General features: G+C 18.8%; 3 protein-coding genes across 3 annotated transcripts; 2 read left to right on the top strand and 1 right to left on the bottom strand.

The window, feature by feature from the left end:
* Nucleotides 1-2,201: 2,201 nt before the first annotated feature.
* On the top strand, nucleotides 2,202-3,078 carry PGO_000110 (variable surface protein; the record flags this gene model as incomplete). The annotated part of the gene is made up of 2 exons (XM_028690709.1): nucleotides 2,202-2,756; nucleotides 2,926-3,078. The coding sequence occupies 2 exons, from the start codon at nucleotides 2,202-2,204 to the stop codon at nucleotides 3,076-3,078; spliced, it is 708 nt and encodes a 235-aa protein (XP_028546510.1).
* A 5,400-nt stretch (nucleotides 3,079-8,478) lies between these two features.
* PGO_000105 (variable surface protein) lies at nucleotides 8,479-9,561 on the top strand (the record flags this gene model as incomplete). The annotated part of the gene is made up of 3 exons (XM_028690708.1): nucleotides 8,479-8,493; nucleotides 8,624-9,247; nucleotides 9,340-9,561. The coding sequence occupies 3 exons, from the start codon at nucleotides 8,479-8,481 to the stop codon at nucleotides 9,559-9,561; spliced, it is 861 nt and encodes a 286-aa protein (XP_028546509.1).
* Nucleotides 9,562-16,242: 6,681 nt separating this feature from the next.
* On the bottom strand, nucleotides 16,243-17,061 carry PGO_000100 (variable surface protein; the record flags this gene model as incomplete). Its single annotated transcript, XM_028690707.1, has 2 exons — nucleotides 16,243-16,413; nucleotides 16,537-17,061. 2 exons carry the CDS (start codon nucleotides 17,059-17,061, stop codon nucleotides 16,243-16,245), a joined length of 696 nt encoding a protein of 231 aa, XP_028546508.1.
* Nucleotides 17,062-21,173: the final 4,112 nt, after the last annotated feature.

Genomic DNA, 21,173 nt, shown 5'->3' with positions numbered 1-21,173 from the left:
ATAATATTAATAAAATAAATTTTATGCATATCATTGAATTTTTTTTAAAAAATACAGAGTATAACTTAAAAAAATTCTATGCTGTGTAAATTAATATATATATATATATATGTTACGCACTTCATTCTATATTATGCATACCCACATATATATACTACTTATCTTTTTTTTTACTATATAAATATATATATAAGAATATTTAAATAACAGAATTTTTATAAACATATATATATATTAAAATCAAAATTTTTTTTATAAATTATATTTTAGGATTATTCTACATTCATATGCCGAAGAAACTATTATAAATTATTATAAATTATATGTATTCTTAATATTATACTTACGTGGTTCTTATGTACTATTAATTTTAAAAGTAATATAATTATATTTCTTGTCCAAAATAAATGAATATATCACTTTTCTATTCTTTTTATATTAGTATCTCATTCATCCTTTGCTAAATTTAAATATATATATAAGCACATTTCAATGTTATAAATGTGTATATTATAGGAAGATTAAATATATGCGCTGTTTTCAAAGATAGTTTTATATTCATTTAACAAAGTATCATAATATGTTTTTATAATTAGACTGCATAAATTAATATAAAATAATAATTAAATCATTTTATTCATAAATATAATATCTTTTAATTTACAAGACAATATTTTACAATGATTATAACTAAGTGTATTTTTATAGATATTATTTACAATAGATATTATAATAAATTATTCAGCATATGTTTATACAATTCATTTAGCCCGTATAATAGATGTTAAATATGATCGTTGTTTAATGTAAAAAGAATATACATATAATCATGCACTTCAGCATTTCCCATTTTATACCGTGAATATTGTAAATATAATTATATGTACATTGAAAAATTAAATATATCTCTAGTTTTATATTTTTCTATATTCAATATATATATCTTTAAATATAAAATATTTAAATATTACTCAGAACTTATACATTTTAAAAGAACTATAATATTAAATTAATTATTAACCTAAATATTGGGAATTATTACATAATTTCCTAAAAATTAATTATATATATAAGAACAATATATGTAAAACATTAATATAATTCATTGTATAAATAGAAATGACTTTTATATTGCTCAATATATAAAAAAATATGTGTTTCATATATTCTAATTTATTCGAGATATTTGCAAGATATTCTATTTAAGAGAATATGTAATTACAAAAAATAAAAATACTTTTAATTATTTCATTATTTTTTTATGTTCATGCTAAAAATGTGTTAATTCTTCCATAATACAAAATTTTCAATATTCTATTGTATTTTTAATATTACAGTATATAAGTACTATTGCTTCAAGCAATATAAATAATATAATTTATAAAAACACAGATTGAACATAATATTTTTTATTACAAATATTTTTAGATAATTCAATGTTATCTATTCTTATTAAATAGATGAATATTGGTTTACATATTTAATTTTTATTCTGTATGTATTACTAAAATTAAAAAAATATATAACCTATCATTATTAATAATTCTATTTTCCGTTATAAAAAATTATAAAATGTAATCTAAATTTATTAATGAATACACATGTAATTTTTATTAATATAAATATGAAATAAATTATGAAATAAATAATAACAAATCCTAAACACAAAATACAACATTAAATATGATAGATAGATAAATAAATATGAATACCTACAACAAAATCTATAATATATATTTTATGTAAATATATATAATAACTAAACCTTAATCCCTATATGCTGAACCATCACAAAATATAATATATTGAAAATGAAAATAAAATAATAACATATTTAAGGTTCATATATGTGCTTAAAAATCTTGTCCATGTTAATTTTATAGTAATTTACAATTATAAATTTGATGAGTACAATTCTTTTCTATTCTTATTGTTTTTGATATAAAAATCGATATTTTTATATTATAATATTTTTTTATTCTATTCATTATACTTGAGAAATATAATAAACTTTACTATGATGGCGGAGATATTTGTTTGTTCCTGTTATCAATATATTAATCATAACATTATGATATTTGCATGTTATGCAATCTCTATATATAATAAATATATATTTAATTTAATGAAAACTATGTAATTATAAAATTTATTTTTCTCCTTAGTATAAAAATGCATGTTATTTTCCTGAATGTAACAAAATGATAGAAAACATATCAAAGGATACTCGAGGAGTAGATGGTCTTGATAATTTTTTTAATAATAATAATATTAAAAGAGAGATATTTGATGAAACAAAATGTAAAATAGCTATGTTATATTTGATGGACATAGAGAATGAAGAACATTCCTATAATATAACTAAAGAATCTGGATTTTTATACTTGAATTATTGGTTACATAATAATGTAAAAGAACATTATACAAGAAGTGAAACCAAGAAGATATATGAAGCATTGCTGAAAGATCATAAAACAATTTATGATGATTCTAGCTGCCTGGATTATTTAGATTACAATATTTCCAATCATGACATAAATGGAATCGATAAAATGATTAGTATGTATGTGTGCCTTAATAAGAATAAACATCAAGGTCATTCTTCTCCAATAGATCCATTATGTAATGCAGTGAAGACATTCGTAAATAAGTATAATGCTGAAATTCACAGTGAAACAGGAAAATCAGAAGACTCTAAATTGTCACACCAATGCATAAATAATACAAGAGCTCCTACAATAATTTTGACAGTTGTAGTATTGTTCATAACAGTAGTATTTCTTGTATTTTATAAAGTCAATCATGATTTTATTTATGTATATGCACTCTATAAAAAGATATATGTAATTAAAAAATAATACAATGCTATCTAACATAATGTTATATTTATAATGCATATATCTTTTTATTATATTGAATTTGTAGACTCCCTTTGGATCGCACCTTAGGGATTTGTTAATAAGAAAACGAAATAATTATAATACAATAGATACAGAAACAAATAATATTAAATCAGCTGAGTTATACAGGGATGCTTCAAATTATAAGAAATATGATATATATTATCATTGTGACTGAATTATTTTTTAAAGTATTATTTTGAGAAAGAATTCGCTATAATATTGTAATTAAAGCAGAATGAAAAATAAGATACTTTTAATAAATAAAATGTATTTGTTTATTATTTTTATCCATGAGAAGCTTATACATATGATAAATAATTAAATGAGAATGATTTTCCAAAAATATATTAGACCAATGTCTTATTGTTTTTAAGTAATATATATGCATAAATATTTTGTTAGAACAAGAGATCAAAATTATATCATAAGAATAAAGTGAATCGGAGAAATGTTTCTTAACACTTAATATTAATATAATATAACATATTATTGTTATGAAATTTTTTTTTGTAATAGAGCAAAAAGTAACATTTTCCTCAGAAATAATTATAATTTAGAATGTTAAACAAAAATTATATAGTATCGTATGAAGGAGTTTATAAGAAAACTTTCTAATAACAATATATTTGTATATTATAATATATATGGATAATTCTGTTTTGTAATTAACATAATTAGTAAATATTATCATACAAGAATAATGTGTTAATACACTTATATATTAAGCCACTATATTCTTTAGTAATTTTAATAGGTATAGGAACATATGCTTTTCTTCAGTAGAGCATTGCAAAATATATATTTCTTTATCAATAATGTAATATTTTGTTATCTATATTCCCCTTCTAATACATATTTATATTCATACTCTACATATATAAATGTCAGATTAGTATTTTTAGTTTTGTAATATTCTTTAATGTAATTATCTATTCATTTTATATGTTTCTAACGTATAATAGGCAATGAGATTTAGCAAATTTATTGGATAACTCCTTATATTTTTGCATGAACCATGAATGCTATAAGTTAAATATATTTTCCTATATTATTCCTTTTCACATCTATATTCTTTTTTCCTTTCAAGAGAATTTTTTCCATCAAGTAAAATGAATAAAATAATGTTAAACAAAAATACACAGAATGCCAAAGGAAAAAGTATATATATAAAAATATATATTTTCTTGTTACAATAATAAAACATTTGAAAAATATAAATAGTATTAATTTTAAAAATATACTAGTTTTTATTTATAACATAAGAATATTCTTTAATATATCAGAAAAGGAAATTATCATTTATACTAATCTTTTACCTCTATAGAAAAATAACGAAATATTATTTGAAATAATACATTTTATATTTAGCATAACTGTTTTGCGTATTCATAAAAAATTATATATATAATTACATAAATTCTTACTTTTAAAATCTATATCATATAATTATAATTTATAAACGTATAATAAGAAAAATTTTAGGATTATTATATATTCATATTTAGGAATTTATTAATTATGTTAATTTAATTCTGAATGATGATTATTTACTTATTATTAATAAATTGATTTTTAAATGTTATTTAATAATTATATAATTTACTTTTATATCACTTAAATAATCCTTTTATTAATATTTCTTAAGATATAAATTTAAAATGATTTTTATTTTCAAAATATTTCTATTTATATATTGGTATTTATAGTTATATATTTAGGAATTAGTATAAATAGAATTTTTAAAGTGCGAAATGTAATGCGTGTATTCGTAAAAAATATATAATAAGCGCTATACTTTATACAAATGTCTGAGAATATCCCCCTGAATGAACAAATACATAGGTAAGACCGCATAAATTGTATTTTCACACATTTCTTAAAAATATTTAATATAGTTTTAAAATTTTTTCTTATCAAATTTATCCTTTTATTATGTGCTATATGGATATTATTTTTATCCAAGTTCATTTAATGCACTATGCATATAATAAATAATTACAAGTGCTATAATAAAATTTTTATATTATACCATTCTGGTCCCTTCCTATTTTACATGAATTTTGAGCACATTGTTCTAAGACAGAAATGTATATGATCTCAAAAAAATAGTGCTTCTTAAATATTAATTTCCGATGATTATGTATATCCTGTTTGCACATATACGTTGCACCTAATGATTATATTATCTTTTTAAATATATAAATGTTTTCATATAATTATCCGTCTTTAATTGATATAAAAATATATACTCAAATTATACATAATAAAATTATAATTCCTTGACTATATGATTAAGTAAATATTAAACATAACCTAATATTAGATTAATGCTCTATTTTTTATTTTGTAAAATAGTTTTCATATTATGAAGGTTCATCTGATGCTGCTAAATATATACAACCATAATTTCCTAACCATGCATTAATAAGCTATATGTCCACTATTAAAATATGCTCACAATTTTATATATCATACTTCTCTTTATATACATTGTTTCATAGTCAACATGTGATAAAATTTCTTTAATAATAATAAATTAAGGTATAATTAGAACATCATTATAATACATAAATGGATATATATTTCATCATATTTAACTATATGCAATGAGTTTTAGTATCCTTGTTATATAATTATACTATAAGTACTGATCATATTAATATTCAGTATTGAAATAAAATTATATATTAGTAGACAATTATGGACATGTATTATAATTCAAATTTAAATATTTATCTTGTTTAAGCTAGTGTTTTATTATACATGTATTCTGTGTTCCCATATTTATTTCAACATATAATATTGTATTTTAATTTTAAACTTGTCAACACATTATTTATAAAATTATATATCTATATATATTGTATTTATAATAAAAATATTCACTAAATATTTTTAGTAATCAAATGAGGTATCAACTTTTAAACAAGTATCGACATACGTATTATTCTTAAAATATTATATAAAAATGTGCATTAAACATATCATTAGAATTTATACAGTGCATAGTGTAATTTTTTTAAAAATAGGTCTATATTTATATTAACCACAAGGCAATATATTTAAAATTAACAATATGAATGAGTAGTTTAAATATAATTTAACACAGCATACATTATTGCAATAAGGTAATTTATAAATTATTTAGAGTATAATGAATATTTTAAGTACAATATAGACAAGATATTTTGTGTAATTATGAATTGGTTAAACACTTCCTAATTTTACATAAAAAAAATATTGCTTAATGTTAACATATACGAATATAATCTCTTGTAATATAATACATTATGTATTTGCATATAGATTATTGCTATTTTCATAATAAAATATTTCATAGAAGTTTTTATTTATATATATTATATAATATCCAATCTATTTATTCATAATTTTCCTCATTTCTGCTATAAATGTATCAGTATTGCAATACATTTTATTGCTTTGTTCATATTTATATCATTATATAGAAGAATTATCATATTTCCTTTATGTACTAATAATATAAATAAAAAATAAATGTATTTATTTTTACGAAAATGAAAAATTCGGAAGATTCTCTTTTCTAAGGTAGCTTTACAAATTATATCATCTCATTCAAAAAGTATAAACTTAAATTAATATTTTTTTTCAATATGCTGATTTAATTTTTCTATGAATTAAAATATATTTCATTTAAATTACATCAATTTTTTATAATAAAGTACATAAAATTAAATTTAAAAGTAAAATGGTAATTTTTTATGGAATATACACGAATATTCACATATTCCTTATGTATATAAACAGGGGTATTACAAATTCATTATTAAAAGACGAAAATTACACATAAAATGATAGTTTAAACTCTATATTTAAGTAATGGATATAGCACATAATGCGATTGTAAAAACTAGGTAACTATAATTATATAATTCGGATAATGTATTCTCTACAATTTTCTAAAAAAAGCTTAATCTTGGATATTTTAATAATGATAATACTAAATAGAAATATCTATGCTACTATAATATCATAAAAACTCTACATAAAGTAATTCATTCCCATATATAAAATCTAAAATAACATATCTAAAGGTAAAACCCTAAAACATATCCCCCTGAGCCTCACACGCTAACATAAATTTTCAAATAATATTTTCCAATTTCAAATAGGATTTTTTATTGTAAAAATATAAAAAATTAATATATAAATTATTGCTAAAGTAAAATATTCTAAATAATATTCATTTGTAAAATGAATTAAGAAATTAAAACATAAAAAAATATAAATTATTCCTAAAAACAATATTTTTATAATGAATAATATAAATATATTTATAGAAAATGTTTATTTATCTTGTGTTTTAATTATTTCTTATTAATTTGTAATATACACATATTTTTAAATAAATTTATAAAAAATTTAGTGTTTAAAAAATGTAAAATGCAATTTGCTCTCTTTCACTAAATAATTTCTATAAATTTTATCACCATTTTAATAAATTTTTTTTATCATTGGAATAGTTAATATAAATATTATTTTCATCATTACTGAAATAGAATAATTTTTTGCATTAATAATGTATAACTATAAACCGTATAATAACAAAAATACTTGAAAATAAAAAATGTTAGAAACATGGTAAAAAATAAATCATTCATTATTTATCAAGAATAAACACAAGAAACTAATATCATAATGCGTAGAAGACATGAAGTATGATATTTGAGATTATTATATAAATAAAAGTTTATATTGTACATGAATAAACTCATAATGTACTACATATATATACATTTAATAACAATACCAAGAAACATATAATTTATTTTTTACTTTACCTATATGATGATGATATATTATTTATTTTATTCAAAATATGCATTCACTACAAACGGAAATAATATAACAATATAAAAATGTTCTAACATAATGTACTATTGGTATTTTTTTAAGCATATATAATAAAATAAAAAATAATAAATAGTTAATATATTCGCATTGCAACATTTATGAAAAATCCGATTAAACTGACTTAATACGTTTCATTAATTTTTGATTATTTATTAGGTGAGGACAACTAATTTGTAATATCCTGATAGATAATACATTTTTAAATTTTTATTTTCTTGTGTTAAAAATACTTATGTAAAAACTAGAGTAAATAATTAATTATAAAAATATATATACATATTTAAATTAACAGCATTTATTCAGACAATATACATATGCTTTTTTATTGATAATCTTTGTAAAATTGTAAAATTCCTGTAAAGCACTATAGCCTTGATGCTATTTTTTATCGATATATAAATTTATTATTTCCAAATATCATACTTATAATATTCATTTTTGTTTTAAAATAATTAATAAGATATAAACAAAAATATCATTAGAACTATATGTTATTCTGTGAAACAATTTTTTACCAAATAATTCTGTAATTTATTATAAAAATATTATATAATGATATAAAAGGATAACTTTATGACACATAACAACATTTATTATTATATAATAAACATATATCCATACATGTTCATATATTTTATAGTTTAATATAGATTTCCTATAACATATTATAAGTTTATGCGAAATGGGGGAATCTATTGTAAATTTTAACTTTTATATTATAAATTAAAACATTATTATATTTGTATATTCAATTATCGAAATATATTATATAATAATATTAATAATATGTACTTATTGAATGCTTTTAATTTCTTTATTTGTTTTAGTATGATGTTTTAAAAAAATTTCCTGAATGTAAAAACAATGTAGATGAATATTCTACTAACTGGAGCAGAGGAGAAGGAGGCACATGGAAAGAATTATGTGACGAAAACGGAAAAGAACTTTTATTAAATAAATTAATACATGAAGAAAATAAATCAAAAAGTATATGTACTCAAGCTATGCGATATCTCGTTGATGTTAATTCTGCGATGGGTGGAAGTTTATATGAAGCCGGTTTGGAATATCTTTATTATTGGGTATATGATATACTACATAAAAATGTTCACACAGATATAACCCTCCATGTCGAAGATGTTTATAATGAATTGTTTCATTTATTTAGGGATAAATTTAAACGTATGGATGAATCTAACATAATCAGATTAAATAGTCTTGAAAATCGGATTACAAAAATTGATTTTCCAAAATTCAGAGTTATATATGATAAGTACAATAAAATAATTAGTCATTCACTTAGTAATGATGAGGTTTTTCAAGAAATACTAGACATAATTATTAAATATAACCAAATAGAATATCAAAGTAGTAAAATTAATACATCCACAATGACAACTCCTTGCAAAAGTAACACAATAGTTCCTATTATGATTACATTTATAGTAACAGTAATAATATCCATTTTTATATTTGTTTTACTTAAGGTTAATTATTATACTATTTATATAACCTTTTGTTATGAAATTATTTTTCTATATAGTATAAAAGAAAAAGGATTACAATTAAAACACAAATATTCTTAATGCATATATTCCTTATGAGTCAGTTCACGAAATATGGTTCATGGTTTCGACAAGGGATATTATGGAAAAGAAATCATTGGGATAGCCCTGGTGAAGAAAATAATATGTTCGAAATTCCTGAAATATCTAGTAGTTCTTTAAAAGATATAAAATATAATATATATTACAATTATCCATAATTATATATTTAAATATACAATTTTAAGTAATAATTTACTTAAGGACCATAATTATATATAAAAAAATGATTCGTCCGGAGATTAACATAATAATTCATAGGAAAAAAAATGATTAACATAATATATTCAAACAAAAATAAGTATTTATTTTTTAAATTTAATACGGTAGTATTTAAATAAATTTATTATGCTTAAAGATGTAGTTAAATAATATTATAAAGACTGAATAGTTATGCTGAAAACATTATATGTAGTTGTCTTATATTATTATACACAATTTGAAGAAAAGAGTTATTTTTTGAGCTAAGAAAAAATATATTATAAATAATAATTCACACTGGATAATATATTAATATATCTGTGAGGTACAATTTTTGATAATTAAGTAATATATATAATACACGGTATTTCGCTATATAAGATAGAAATTTATTTAATAATGTTGTTGAAAACCGTACTAGCTATTATAAAAAAACATATTAATAATTAATTTTGAACTGTTTCATAATTTTTATAATATTTTTTAATGCTGAGCATATTATATTTCTCCATACATACATATACATATAAATATGACATGGAAATATAATATTATATTTGCATCATTAGTTTGAGCAATAACACCAATTTTAACATGTCATTTATTTTACTTATGTTATTCCTTATTTGTAATTATTTTATTTATATTTTTATTGTTTTTTGTTTTATGGAGTGCTTAAATTTTTCTATTTATGTAATTATTATATTGAATTACTCTCTCCATAATTCCATTTTAAAATAGAATTAAACAAATCAATACATTAATTTAACATCGTGTTCTATATTAAGTTCATACATTTTATAGATTAAATTTATAATATATCTTTGTCATATTTTTTAAAAATAATATTTTTCTATTTTGGTATTTGAATATATATTATACATAGATATAAGGAAAAATATAATTATATATTTGGTATAATATACATGATATATATTCTAAGATAGTAGCCCTATAACACATTCTCCCTTTAATACCTAATGTGTGCATAGGATAAAATCAGTTATAAATATTTAATATTTCCATTCAAGTAAAAAAAAATTAATAGAAAAAGATAATATGAATTTAAAAAAAAAATCATTAAATACAAAATTGAAAAGTAATATGAATGCATTATATAATTAAATGTATTACTAAGTTCAAAAAATTCGAAATTTATTTACTTTTTAATAAATGTAATTTTAAATAAAATATATTAAAGTGTACGCATTTTTATTAATTATAGTAAACAATATTCTGCATCATATTTGAAAAAAAATTTGATAATATATTTCAAAATAACTAAAAATAATTTATGAATGTGAATAATAAAAATAAGTAATATAGCATTACCGATCATTATGTGTGAGTAGCACAGAGAAAATTAAAGAATTTTTTATAGGCTAATATAACTCATTTATTAATAGGATATAAAATGATTGTGCTTTTTCTTTTTTTTTTTTTTCTCCTATCCTATTTCTACATACATAATTATTAGTATAATAATTTTCATATTAATAAATTAACATTCTAATAACTAAAAATTATAAAAATAAGCAAATTTATGTATTTATAATAAATACAACGTAGCTTCATGTGGATTTTTTAATATTAAAAACTTTTACTATAATTATGTTTGATATTAAAAAAATAATATCATTCTATTAATGCTTTATTTAGTTTTCTTTATAGCTTTTTATTTAAAAACTATTTAAATGAATAATAATCATACCACCTTATCACAATATTAATTTTAAAATATATGCGATAAAATAAATTATGCAATAATGAAATCATATAAAAAAATAATGTATTACAATTTTATCTTATTATTAATCTTTTAAATTAAATATTCAAACATTACAAAATGACTCAATGGTATTATAGAAAATATTTGTATAACGATATTTTATGTAATATTTAAAAATATCATGCACATAAACAAAAAGTATTCGAATTAAATAAGAAATAGTTAAAAAGGAATTATCAATTTACTCTCAAGAATAAGTGTATTCACAAGATAATGTATTCACTCTCCTTAATATAAAATTAATAATACATATGTTAATTCTACAAAAGAACATACTATTTCTATGATACAAAGAATGGAATTTATTTATAAAAATACTTCTATAACATAATACTTCTTGTGTTAAAAGTAAATTTTTTTGTTGTATTTCAGTTATAATGAGTGATAAAAATGAAGAATATAATTTCGTTGTTGCAGTAAAAACAATAATTAATTAATATATTCTGTAAAAGATATAATGGATAGAACTATTTGAGCAATTCATGATTATTAAAAGCTTTTCTTAAGATAAGATTTCCATTATAATTAACATGAATCAGAAGAAAACAATATATATTCATTAATAGTATAATTATTGTTAAGCAATTAATTGCCTTGAATTATACAATTTTGTTAAAATTCATAATTATTTATTTCATTTCAGGAAATATGTCTTATATTTTGAGTAATATATATAGGAAATTTAAGTAATATTAGAAAACTACCAAAAATATTATAATCATATAAATAATGATGTTTTGAATTTTATAGATATATTAGTTCCTATTTTAAAGGAAAATAAAAGAATATATATAAATTACATTATGGAAATTTTTAATACGTGTATGTGCCGCTTAAATTCTTATAGAGGATAACTAATGTATTGGATATGTTCTATATGTATATAAATAATATATAAGTAGTTATTATATTTTAATGTGATTTTATAAGGATATAAATAAAATTTTCATATTATTTATATATAAAAATAAATAATAATAAAATAACGAACCTATAATAATGCCATAGATTTACATTTAAAAATACATAATATAAACAATGATCGCAAGAATTTGTAAATGTTTAAGTGGTATAATAATTAATGAACATTACATAAATGTAATATTTATTTGGACACATTTAGCTTATAAATATTTATAAAAACTACAAATAAAAAATACATTCAATTAATTAGCATGCGTTAAATAACATGGATGTGAAATATTTGAACACCAACGTATAAATATATTTTTATTATGAAAAAAAATAATGATTTCTACCTTCAGAATTCCATATTGTATGAAGAAGAGCACGATATATATATTATAGTATAAATTTAAATTTATTTTAACATTTATAACTCCTTATTTAGTTTGATTTCCAAGATATATTTGCATCATGTATGGATTATTATAATGAATTCATATTCGTTAATATAAGTAAAAAAAGTGCTTCTTATATAATACTATGCAGAAAAATAGATAAAAATATAATGTATTCTTTAAATTCATTTATTGTTGATTGCCAACATATTATGCTCTATTTAAAAAACATAAAAATCAAAAGAACAAATAAAATAGAAGGGTAATGTAAATATTTCAGGTATGAACTAAATGATAGATTAATATATTTGAATCCTTCTTGTTTAAATGAAAAAAATGTTACGTATATATGAAAACTATCAATGTAAATAAACATGGTAATGTATTTAATACGTTTAATTGACATGTTTTTGATATTGATGAAAAAGCAATTTATATAATGAATAAACTAAATGAACAATGTTGTAATTATAAATTATTAAATACTTCTCAACATACATGATGAATTGCTACTATATGTTTTAAAAATTATATCGAACTTTTATCAATAAGTCAAAAATTAATAACAATTGTTTTCATGATGTGCTGAAAAAATACTAAGCTTAGTATAATGAATACATAAAGACAAGGAATGAATACTCAAATTATCTAAAATGTTAGATACTTATAATGCAAGACGTACATAGAAGGATTTTCTAGGTTCACCTTTTATAATGATTTCTATATTAATATTTATGCTTATTTTATATAAGGTTAATAATACACTAATTATATACCAATTGTAACATATTACAATTTCTAATACATTCTACTATATATTTTAAATATCATATAAATTCAACATTCACGAAAATATAAGTTTATTTCCTTATATTCTGTGTTCTCTTAATGGATCTTACATACAACCAATTGTAAGGAAGCAAAAGAATTCTTGGAAAAAAAAAACGGATGAAGCACTTAAATTATGTAACTCATTTGGAACACAATACAGAAATTCTGTTAATAAAAATTATATAGTATTATATAAAACTGTAGAATTCTAGTAAAATTATAACTAGCATTAATAAATACATATTATAATTTTAGAAAAATATATTAAAATTTAAGGATAATATATTCGATGAGAAATAAATAATTATAAAAACATAAACGTTCTAAATTAATGATAAAATATTAATCATTTCTAAAATTGATACAAAACACATTGATGAGTGGAATAGTAATATTGAACATCTTGCATGTAAAGGAGATACAACCATATATATTATCCAGTTCAGAATTTAATGAAATTAACATATTTAATATTATTTTCCATTTTATTAAATTATTATGATCATATTGTTATAGTCAAATTATATTAATATTTGTTATTAAACTTCATTTGTAAAATGAAATAAGTGTTTATTATATCTAATTAAAAGGAAATATATATATTCGATAAAATATAAATATAGTATAATAATGAAATTACACAGTAAAACATATTATCCATAAGAAATAAATATAAATTGAATTATAATATATAAGATAATATGTGAATATATAACAATGTAATATTCAGTAGAACTGAAAAGATTTTAATTTATTGATAATAAATATATAGTAGACTTTATATTTATTTAATAGTAGCTTGCTAAGAAAAGCATATTTCCATATAAAAGAAAGAATTTATGTAATTTTAGCATAGAATAATTAATTACGTGAAGAGAAATTGATACTGTAGTAATTTATCACAAAATAATTATATTAAAATTTTAAAAAAAGTTTTCAATATTTTTGATAACAATTTCGTATCAGCACATTATTGTGTATCAGTAATAGAAAAATCATCTGACATTTACATATATTTATTGTATTACTATAATGTTTTTTAAATGTATTTTTTTTATAATTATAGTATAAAATAAATTTGTTTAATCTAGGGATGTATAGAAAATTTAAGGGTACATTTTTAATGATATGTATATGTTTTTTCTGTTACTTTTATATTTAATGATTACATCATACGTTTGGAACACAGAACTGCTAAATAATATAATTATAAATATTACATTTATTTCTAAAAACAAGAATTAATACAATAAATTTGGAAAATTACGAGCACCAATATAACATATTCAAATAAATCATAAGATGGAAAGAAATATTTACAAATAAATTAATTAAATATAATACATATATATGTATACAACTGAAAAAGAGTTCTTGTTCAATATAATATTAATTATATTAATATGAATATATAATATATTTTTTCGTTTTATTTAAAAACTTTAATATACTTCTTTATTTTTATACATCTAGTAGTTGTATTTTTCTCAAGGCCTTTATTTTTTTTCTATGAATACACAAAAAAAATAATTTATTAATGAAATAAAATAAATTTATAATAGCTAAAAGCACAGGCTATATATATATTATATATGGTTATACTATTTATAAAGATTAGCATTATATAATATGCATCGTTTAATTTTTATACTCATAAGTATCAATATTTGCATGATTTACTACTTAGAAAACAAGCTTTACGGAAAAACGTTTTAATTTATTTTAATGTATATGCTAACTCTCATGTGTTCCAAATGTATAAGGCATAATTAAATATAAATATGAAGTCAATAATATATGAAGTTATTGAAAACATTTTCTTAGATATATAATATATTTAAAAATATATTATATATATATTAATAAATAGGCGCAACAATACTAAAAAGTAAACGTTAAACATAAATCTTATTACATTTTTTTAAATATATATCCTATTATATTCTTGTTTAATTAAAATATTAATGTGATATCAATTAGTATACAATTTGTTTAATTGTGTATTATAAACGTAATATATGAATTTTTTTCTCAGTTTCAATTTTAGTTTTCACATGATTTACTATAAAGTTATATGTTTTTTAATGCATAGATATATATAATTTATTATTTAGTATATTTTATGTTAATTTTTTCCGTATTATTTAAAAATTCTTATTTATATTTTATTAAAGATTAATTGTAAGGATTTATAACTCATTCTATTCTATGGAATATTTAGTACAAGATGATGTTTTCAAAACAGATATATTCAAGTTATTCACATATTTTAACTAACTAATCTACGTTATTAGTTAGATAATATTTTATTATATGCACCAAAATGTTCCATTTATTATTATTATTTTTTTTATATGAGTAGTTTCATATCTCGTTATAATTATAGTGAATATACAATTAGTGCTTATATGATATAGTTTTTAATGCTGATACTTAATGTATTATACTTAATTATAATAGAATGTTTATTTATAATATATATTTATATATTATTTTTTTCACTTTTATGTAATAAATGCATTTATTATTCCATTCGTAGAAATAATTAAATGTTGTTATTCTATAAATTATTATAAATTAAAAAGCATAAGGTTTCCTTTGTATTATTTTATCATAATACTAATATTCATATAAATAAATTTATTTTCTACAAAAATTCTGTTATACTATAGCATTTTTGAAAATAAAAAAAAATGAACTGAGATACTAAATTTATACATTTAGTACCTATATTTAACTGATATATATGCTATTCTATATGAATCATCAATTGAATTTTTGTATTTAGCACCAAATATATCCATGAATTCCAGATTATTTTTGTTATTTTTTTTCAGTACTTTTCTTAATTTCCCTATTCTTGATTGTAAAAATGAAAAATAAGAGGTATACTGAAAAAAAAAATAAATGTTAATTTTATATATTATTCAATTATTTTATATAAATATTTTTAAAATTATTTCTAAAATAAATTATGTTACAAGATACATTTTAAAGTTTAACTTATTTTTAACCTTATACAATATGAATACAATGACTAATATTGCAAATGATAAAAAACCTATTCCAACATCTTTACCAGTACCTCTACCAATATGTCCATCTTTATATGTATCTGCTATTATTGCTGCTTCTGTAACTGTGTCTTTAACAGTTTTGTTCACTTTTATTCTCAATATTCCATTAATTCTCATTTCATCACTAATATAATGTAAAAAAATTTTTACATGAAATTGTGTACGATCTAAACTAATCACAAAATCTATGAATAACTTGTTAACATCTTTAAGAACTTTTATAAAAATCTCGTTATATTCAATTTGATGAGATTCTAATTGTCTCATACACCTTATAAAATCATCAAGCTTGGATTTACTTGGACGTAAGGGATCTTTAAAATTACTAAAAGCATTATACAGCTTATCGATCTTTTCAAATGTTGGAAATATTCTTTCATCAATATCTTGGGGATAATTAATATGTTTCATGCATATATCAGATATCCTTGTTCCGAAACGTTCTTCACTTGCTTCCCTCATATTCTTATAACATTAATGAGCATTTTCACATTTAGTGAAAAATTTTTCTATAATATTTTTTTTTAGTTTGTAATAAAAGTATTTACAGCATGCTTTCTTATTTACGATTTCACTATTTTTTTCCATATGATCTAAATATAGACTAAGAACATTACAATTTTGAATAAAACTGTTATCACTATGTTGATTACTTGTTACTGCATTGTGAAACTTACTTCATGATCTCGTAAGATTATGAAATATCTGATTTCTTTCGTGATGATGTGGTGTCCAACTGAATCCATTTATGAATGTGGGAAATATACTATTCAAATTTAGCTAAAAATAGAAGTAATAATATATACAAAAAGTAAAAAAAAAATTTTTTAAATCATTTGCGCTTAGTTATCAAGAAACAAAATATTTTAAAATTATGTATATAAATTATAATTTTAATAAACATTTGAGAAATACATCTTTCTTAATTCCTCTTTCTTCGCTCATTATATTTTATATATCGTGAATAATAAATAAAAAATTGTATACTAAAATTTTATTTGATAAAAACATAAGAATCTACTGTCAATTTATATTATATATACTGATACAAATGTATTTAATTATTTATTTCATATTTTGTTCATACATTTAATAGATTGTTAATATATTTTATACTGCAATATCATTATTAATTCCGTATACAATAATCATTCTTTTAAACAAAAAATGTAATTAAAAAATAAGAGCATATCTTACAACATATATTATAACAACAAATTCTGAATTTTATATTTGTATTACAATTACATATATATCACCATTTTCATAATACTCTATAGTCATATAATAAAACAATTTCTTTATGTAATATTATAAATATTTTTACTGTAATCTATATATTTTTATGCCTTCATTCACTATATAAATTTACTATATGTAGTTCTAGCTATACTATGCTTTAGTTTTATACTCACAATATTGGATTCAAGCCTTATTATGTATACTTCTTTATATATATATTTATTTTTTATTCATTGATTTTATTGTTAAATACTTTCCTCTAATGCATTATTTGATAGTTATTATTACATTCATTGATTTTTTATAAAAATTTTTAAGAACACACGAAATTAGTATAACTTAAAATATGTAAATTATAATTAAATAGGGTAAATACAATTTTTTAATAGTTCATAATTGTATATATGTTCCTATACATTACATTTTAAGTAAATATTTTAATTCACTATATATTTACTTATAAAAGAATTCAAAGTTCATATTATATAATATTAATATACTTGGTATTCAATATATATGTAAAGGATAAATAAAATATTTTAATTTTATACTGTATATTATGTATTATACTTATATATGTTTTATAATACTAGTGAATAATTATTTTTTAGTTTTATGCAATATAATATTTTAATAAAATAATCATCTTATAATCAAGAATTCTTAGTGCTTTGATAAAGAATATATCTATATTTTTTCATATTACATTATTCTATGCATAATTAAATAATAACCTTGTGTTATAATATTTTTTATTTTTATTTTATCTGAATTTATAATAAATTTAAATTATTTTTTACCTATATGACCAAATATTAATCTTATTACCATATAAAGGAACTGAATCGATATGTATTCCTAAGCAAAAAAAAAAAAAATTATAAATAAGATAATACATTTGTTACTATTTTTAAATGTTATTCACACGGTATTAATTTTATATTACACCCTTCTTATTTTGTTATGATTATTTATTTTAAAAGAGAAATATAATAAATGATTTATTTTCCTATGAAATATTTCTCAAAATATTATACAATAACTAAAGATATATATATATTTAATTCTTGTTTGTATAATATACTCGAAATAGTAATTTATTATAAAAATATTATAAAACACATAAATAAGAAGTATACAAAGTTATAAAGAACATACATTAAAGCATAATATATTCTCCTTTAATTAGCAATTATACGATACCACATATTTTTTACTATTTGAATATAAACATGCTATACTATTTATTGTATAAGTTATATAACCCTAATTTTACATTCTTATATTATTCATTAAACATAGTTATTCTTATAATAATAAAATATTAGACAATTAATTCTTTCTTATATATTTATTATAACAATCAAAATTTTATTACGATAATTTGATTGAAGATATGTCAAAATTGATGCTTTATTATATAAAATCAGTTATAAGTAGAATATAAATATATATTTTATGAATTTAATTTTCGTAATTGTATAAATGTAATATATAACACGCACATACGAGTATTTTATTGTATGTTTATAATTTTTTTAAATGAGTACATAATATTCTGCATTACCCAAGCATAAAATAATATACTAGTATATAATCATATCAACGTATGAAAATGGTAACATATAAAAAAGAATGTAATAAATAAATTTATTTTTTATAAGGTATTATTTATTCAAAATTATCCATTTTTATAAATTATGAATATATTTATTACTTTTTTCATAAAATTATAGATGCCAGTATTGAACATTTACCTAAAACGATCATCTGTGTGAATGTTTTTAATATTCGTATATTTATCCTGTATTTTCTTTCAAATAATTTTTTATATATTTTATTCTACAAAAATTATTATCTTTTGTACTATAATCTAGTTTATTGTTATTCCACTTAACGAGAAATTAGGGGGATGCCTAAATAAAACTATTAAAGATAGAATATATATTTTTTAAGCTATATCCAAATATAAATGAAATGAAACTATAAATATAAAGCACTAATATGCTATAAATATGATTTATTCACTAAATTATATAGGTAAAATTATGAACATTGCCTCAATATATTTAAGAAAATTATTTAATATGTATATTTAAATTAAAAAATAAGCATCCAAATGAGTCGTATTATGTACTTTTTATTTATATCATACATGTTTTATATTAGAATCTTTATATATATAGCCCTTCTAAAATTTAATAACAAATTTCAGTTTAATTTATATTAAAGTATATTTCATGTTATTACCTTTTTCAATTTTTCTTTTTAATTTTTATTATAAATATGCATTTTTTTGAAATTTAGGTTATATTTTATTTGCTGATGAAATTATTTTAATATTATTATATAGAAATATATTCTGCTTCTGTTCCTGTTATATCATTGTTTTTATGTAATATGTAATACATCTTCATATATAATTTAACAGTATGGAAAATATTTGTGTTATACATTACATTCATAATTCCAAATGCATATGTATCTGTAATAAAAATTATTTATTAATAAATCTTCAATTTATAGGTTTCTATAAGATATACATAATCAATACCGTTTTACTATTCTTAAATTAAACCATATTCCAAAGGTGATGGCTTTATTTAATTAGTGTTATTACAATAAATAAATCAAATTAATTTTATAAACATAGTATGAATATAAGGTATAATAATTTATTAGGTTATTAATATATGTTTTAATTAAAAATAACTTAATTAATAATAATACAATATAGAATACACTTCCCAAAAAAGTAGTATTATAGGTTTTACAATGATTATTTGTATTTCCATTTGGTTCGTGAATAAAATCCAGTAATAATTGTGTAACGTGTTGTGAAACATCATCTTCAATATAATATTTTATTTCTTAATTTGACTTCTTCCAATTAAATTTATGTTTTTAGTATATCTCAAAACTTATGCTCAAAAAGACAATATATTAGAAATATTTTTTTTCTTATTTCTTATTTTGAATATTATGCACGTATTGCCCAAGCTATATATGTTGCTATTAACTACAGTATATAAATGTATATTTTTATTTCTTGCATAATTAGAATAATTAATCATCTTATATAAATAATTTATTATTCTACTATTTTGATTAGATATAATTATTAACCTCAAATCTTCGGAAAAATTGATCAATTCGTATATATGAATAAGAATTATTGTAGAAAATGGTATCTATGTATGATCTTACGTGAAGGATTAGGTATCATATACTAAATTATTAAATAATACATTAAACAATTATGATATTCATATTAAGATATATATTTGATTTATATTTCAGTTAAGAAAAACAAAAAATGAATTTTATTAATA

The sequence above is a fragment of the Plasmodium gonderi genome (assembly GCF_002157705.1).
Source record: "Plasmodium gonderi DNA, contig: Pgo-contig_12, whole genome shotgun sequence".
In the NCBI taxonomy this organism is placed as follows: Eukaryota; Apicomplexa; class Aconoidasida; order Haemosporida; family Plasmodiidae; genus Plasmodium; species Plasmodium gonderi.
Note: the sequence above shows the minus strand (reverse complement) of the source record. Positions and strands in the feature narration are given on the sequence as shown.